The 5981-nt window shown below is 31.8% G+C and overlaps 1 protein-coding gene across 1 annotated transcript; it reads right to left on the bottom strand.

Moving 5' to 3' along the window:
* Positions 1–631: 631 nt before the first annotated feature.
* On the bottom strand, positions 632–5065 carry LOC140436615 (uncharacterized). The gene is made up of 2 exons (XM_072525583.1): positions 4907–5065; positions 632–1217 (listed from the first exon to the last, which is right to left on the bottom strand). The coding sequence occupies exons 1-2, from the start codon at positions 4928–4930 to the stop codon at positions 696–698; spliced, it is 546 nt and encodes a 181-aa protein (XP_072381684.1). The 5' UTR covers positions 4931–5065; the 3' UTR covers positions 632–695.
* Positions 5066–5981: the final 916 nt, after the last annotated feature.

Genomic DNA, 5981 nt, shown 5'->3' with positions numbered 1-5981 from the left:
ATACAACAATCAGAACCTCTATTAGCATTCACTACCTTATATACCATCATTAACACCTAAATTAATACAAATACTAAAGGTTATTGACAATAAAAAAGATAGCAACAAAAAACATGAAAACTCTTTGATCTTTATATTCTAAAACTAAATATCCTATAGATAAATTAGATGAAACAAATGTAGTATATCATTAATTGTCCTCAGTGTGAAGCTGTGTATTTGGTGAGACCGGGGGCAATCTATCAAATCGTATTATTTCCCACAAGAGTGATTATAGAATAAAAAAACCATCTTGTGCTTTGGCAAAGCATGTAATCGACAAAGACGATATTATGGATTTTGATAGTATTAAAATGTTGTATAATGAAGGTAATAAATTCAAAAGGACCTTTTTAGAAATGGTTTGTATTAGCAATATTGATAATAGTTTAAACAAAAGATCTGAAATTCAAAAGCAAAATTTATAATTATTATTTCTCTATAATTCATTTATAAAACCAATGAAATATCAGATTTTAAATTTAATTTTCCATATACTTGTTACATTTTTTCGTGTAAAATGTGGTAAAATAAATAAATTTTATTTTTATTGGTAAAAAATAATCAGCGTATACTTCAGTAAAACAAAAACTAAACAATAGTTTTTTATTGGTTATTACTAAAACCTATTATACAAATATATCATTAAAAATATTTTATCTTCTCACATAATCGTCTCTTCTAGAGTTGATTAATTTTTCCAAAGTAATCAGCCGATCTTTTGTATCTTGATCCAAGTCTACTTCATTTTCGCGAGCACTTGCCTGGAAGGTAAAAAGTTCTGTCGTTGGAGCAGCTGTTGTAGTAGTGGTCTCTGTTGGTTCACTTTCAGAGGGGAAAATCAGAGACAGCAATCTTGAACCACCTTCAGCTGTAGATTCTGGAATTATACCATACAACCATGTTCCGAATCTGAGTCCAATATTCATGTATTTCTTCAGAAGTTGTAAATTATCGTCGGTGTAGAGGGAAGCGAGGAATCTGATTGTGCGCATCTTTAGATCGAAGAGCTCGAAAAGATATTGTATGGCTCTGGAAATCCAGTCTATAATGACAGTTGTGATGCTTCCGAGTATACTGGGTGCCTCTGTTGTTGGCACGGTGAGTTCATTGACTGCTGAAAGAGGATCTGAGGCGGCATCTGCCGAAACGTAGGCGGAAATGGCCAGAAGTAGAAACTGTAACCAAAATAATAATAAAAATTATTAATAAATTATATGAATAAATAGATCGAGGTTATAAAAGTATATATAGCTTCTTTATTATCCTGTGTTCTATAATTAGGATTTCAACGTTTTAAACTTTAACAGATTTTAATAATCAGAAAATAAGATTTCACTGATATCTTGGCTGTGAACCATTAGCTAGTAAATATGCAGAAATAAAAAAAGATGGAAATGTACCAAAAAAATAATAACAGTAGTACCGTATGGTTTATAAAAAAACCACCTCAGAGCAAGGAATAACAACTAAAAGTCTCTAAAAAAGATAATATTCAAATGAAGAATTTTTCGTCCCCATACCATGGAAACAAAGACTAAAACTTTGATTTATAGATTATAACAAATATAAGAGAGTATATTAACAAATGGAAAACAATTCTTAGGATGGTTAATAAATCAATTTTACTAAATAAAAGAACTCTAGGGAGAACCTGTAACTCCTAGAGAGACCGTCCCCAGGTGGCGGAAGGAGAATGCCCGACCCGGATTACCGGTGGGATAGGAGGGAAATACAATACCTCCCTTGGACCAACAGGTAATTCACCGAATGATTTCCAGTATAAACAATCCCCCACTTGCTGACCAACGGCTTTGGGCGGACGAGTTGGTAGATGGTAGGGAATTCTTTTGTCCTGGGGCTGAGAAACCGGCCCTAAAGGCAGAAGAATTAGTGGTTTGGTCAACGGGATGAGAATATAGAAGGCAACGGGAAACCACTATATTAAAGATCCCTATGGATATCTCTAGTACAATCATAATGGCTGTACAACACAACACAAATTCGCTAATGGGTCGTTAATATCCATAATCCCTGTGAAATGCCCAATAACACTCCTATAAAAAAATCCACACGAATTGTCTGAAGAGAATATCTACTTGAAACGTTAGGACTATGGCTCAATCAGGAAAAATTCAATGCACAATCAAAGAAATGAAACGCATGAAAACACCAATCATGGGCACAACGAAATGAGGTAGCCTTACTTAAGTTATTGTAACATAGAAGAATACAGAGTATACCATTCAGGATCAGAAAATGGTAAATATAAAAATGGAGTCGGAATTATCACACATAAAAGTATAGTCAAACATGTCAACAACTTTATACCAGTGAACGATAGAATCCTCTTGTTACAAATAAATACGTCACCGATGAACACTAACATTATACAAGTCTATACACCCACAGCAGACCACAGGGATGAGGAAATATCAGAATTTTATAAACAAATAACAACCTTAGAAGAGATATACCAAGATATAAACTCTTTATAGTCATGGGAGATTTTAAGGCTAAAATAGGTAAAGGAAAAGAAGTGCAACTTATTGGTCCTTATGGATTAGGAGAGAGAAATCAACGAGGAGAAATAATGAGTATCTTTGCAGCTGAACATGACTTAATCATGCTAAATACATTTTACAAAATAGCACCTAGATATATATATATATATATATATATATATATATATATATATATATATATATATAGATATATACTTGTTAAAAAAGATATCAAAATAGTTTCAACAGTGTTAAAACCTACCCAGGCGCTGATATTCAATCTGACCGCAATCCTTTAGTGGGCGTAAATCCAAAAGAAATAATTAGCAAAACAATAAATAAAAAATTCAGAGAAATCGATATTACAACGGAAAGCACAGAAGAAAAGATAGAATCCCTTAATAAAACTATAGACGATTTAAAGACAATTTTATGAAGAAGATAAGAATAAGACATGGATGACGACAGAGCTTCTGCAGCTGATGGAAGAAAGAAGGAAAAACAAGAACAATAACTTCATGTACAAAACATTAAAACGAGATATACAGAGAAAGATCAGAGAAGCCAAACAGAAATACCTGGAGAAAAAATGCCAAAAAATCTAAATTCTACAAAGTAAATACGACGACTTCAACTTGCATAAAAAGGTAAGAGAAATTACAGGCAAATGTAAAAACAGAGGAATAAGTAAACTTGTTAATGACAACGGAGAGGTAATCGTGGACAAACAGAGTATCACTAAAAGAAGGAAGAGCTCCAGGACCAGACAGAGTACAGTGTGAATTTCTTAAACTTCTTGGTGATGAATCTTTAAGAATACTATGTAAAATCTTCAATAATATCTATGACACAGGCAATATTCCAAAAGACTGGCTAGTTTCAGAATTTATTACATTATCAAAGAAACAGGAAGCGAAAAAGTGCGGAGAATATAAGCTAATAAGTCTAATGAGCCGTACACTAAAACTTTTTCTTAAAATTATACAAGCTATGCGAAAAGAGAACACAAGACACGCAGTTTGAATTCATGAAAGGCGTAGGTACGAGAGATGCACTGTTTAGTCTACCGGTATTATTCCAAAGATGCAGAGATATGAGTTGCGATATCTACCAGACCGGCGTATAATACAAAATTTATACTGGAACCAATCAGCCACAATAAGAACAAATCTTGGAGATTTGTTCAACGGAAGCGTTCCAGATTTTGCGAGACGTTAGACAAGGATGTATACTTTCACCTATAATATTCAACCTATATTCAGAGGAAATATTTAGTGAAGCCTTGGAAAATTGCGAACATGGAATCCTTTTAAATGGAGAACGCCTAAACAACATCTGCTATGCAGATGACACCGTTATTTTTCCAGACAATTTAAACAGTTTACAGTAACTAATAAACAAAGTAAATGAAGTAAGTGAAAGATTTGGACTACAAGTAAAAAACTAAATTTATGGTCATCAGCAAAAATAAAATTAAAGGCGTCCAACTGCTTATCAATAATACACCAGTGGACCGAGTAAAACAGTTTACCTATTTTGGAACAATAGTAAACGAATAATGGGATCACTCACAAGAAGTAAAATGTAGAATAGATAAGGCATTCAACAACATGGCCAAACTCTTTAAAAGCCACAAACTTAATCTGGAGATAAAATTAAGGCTCCTACGATGTTATATCTTCTCGATATTATACTAAGGAGTTGAATCCTGGACACTCACTGAAGCGATGGAGAAAAAAAATTAAAGCCTTCGAGATGTGGCTATACAGAAGAATCCTAAGGATATCATGGACGGATAAGATAACCAACGAGACTGTACTATGAAGAATGGAGAAAGAAAGAGAAGTGATATATACGAATAAAAGGAGAAATAATATCTCGGACACATAATGAGAAACGGCACTAAATACAGATTACTGAAAATAATCCTTCAAGGCAAAGTATTCGGAAAGTGAGAAATTGGGAGAAGAAGAATATCATGGAAACCTGAGAAAATGATAAAAAATGATCGCCATCATTCGAAACGAATGGGCACCAAAAGAAGAAGAAATAAAAGAAAAAATAAGGTAGTTACCGAACATATGATGGACGATACAGCTCCAACAATACATAAGATAGATAATGATAAAGGAACTTTGAAATGAAGTAAAAGAGGAAATATCAAAAACAGATGGTGAAAATTATCAAAAATTGTAAGCAAAACCACAAAAGTGACTATAGTACTGATGATGAACGACTCTAAGAACATCTATTAATAAATATATAGCATGTATAAAGAGACAAAAAAATAAATATTCATATTTTTTTAAATATTTCTGATAAATATTAGAATTCTATTTGTATATAAAATTGCTGTAACTTACCAAAGAAATTTTGAATACCGCCATGACGAGTCTTTCTAAAAGCAGGAGCAAACTATCGACCACTGTCTCTGTAGAAACTAACACTGGGTGTAAAATTCCAAAAGGCTATACATCGAATAAATATCTACATTTTGTCATTAGCCAAATTGATTTTCTAAAGCAATTAATACTTTGTAAACAAAATTTTGACGAACGTACCAATCAAAAAGTGATTTTCTATTCAAAATGTGAAAAATAAAGGAAATAAGTGTGTATTTAAAATATTTTAATGGGCTAATTACCTGCCTAGATTTATTTAATAGATTTTTGACTTATTTTAACAAGAATTAAAAACTACATCTTGATAATTTTATTGGAAAATTTAAATATTTATTAATGGAGTAGTAATAGACATTTTATGGTTGTTATGCAATTAGAAAATGATTGTTATTAAACAAATTATATTAGAAAATCTAACAAAGATTCCTTAGAAATTTATATTTTACTGATTTATATAGTCAAAAAATGTTTTCCTCAATAAAAATCGCAACAACGCGTTTCTCGGTTTATGGAACCTTATATTATATTCAAAACATATTTTATACATGTTTATACATTTTAGATTTTTGACTTAATAATAATATAAAATAATAATGTCCTTTTTTACTCGTTTAATCTGCTGACCGCTGCTACCATTAGGGTTTCGTTAGTATTTATGTTCTCAAACTATTTTATAAACTTGTTTTTTATGTTGATGGTGAGTCCATATTATTTTCCACAGCACCTTAATCTTTTATTCGTCATTATTATTATGTTTTTTAAACTACTACCTAGCTATTATTACAATGTCATCAGCGTACCTAATATAGTTAATTAAAAACCTATTCATTTTATCCCTGCTATTTCGTAGCCAATATCTTCCAGTACGAATTTTTCTGCCACTCTAAATAGTTATGTACTACTGCATTTAAACAATTCCCTCAAGTTTTTAAGCCACGATATTCTTCGTCTTCCCACAGTTGGATTTTGTCGAATTTTTCATTGCGTAATAAACTGTAATAATAGGTATCTTTGCCATCTCAGAACATGGCCTAAG

Source organism: Diabrotica undecimpunctata, chromosome 3, assembly GCF_040954645.1.
Source record: "Diabrotica undecimpunctata isolate CICGRU chromosome 3, icDiaUnde3, whole genome shotgun sequence".
NCBI classification, from domain to species: Eukaryota; Metazoa; Arthropoda; class Insecta; order Coleoptera; family Chrysomelidae; genus Diabrotica; species Diabrotica undecimpunctata.
Note: the sequence above shows the minus strand (reverse complement) of the source record. Positions and strands in the feature narration are given on the sequence as shown.

Coding starts and splice junctions, on each gene's coding strand:
- LOC140436615 (XM_072525583.1), bottom strand. CDS start 4,930: ATGGCGGTATTCAAAATTTCTTTG. Junction 1,218..4,906: donor CGGTATTCAAAATTTCTTTG/GTAAGTTACAGC, acceptor TTTTGGTTACAG/TTTCTACTTCTGGCCATTTC.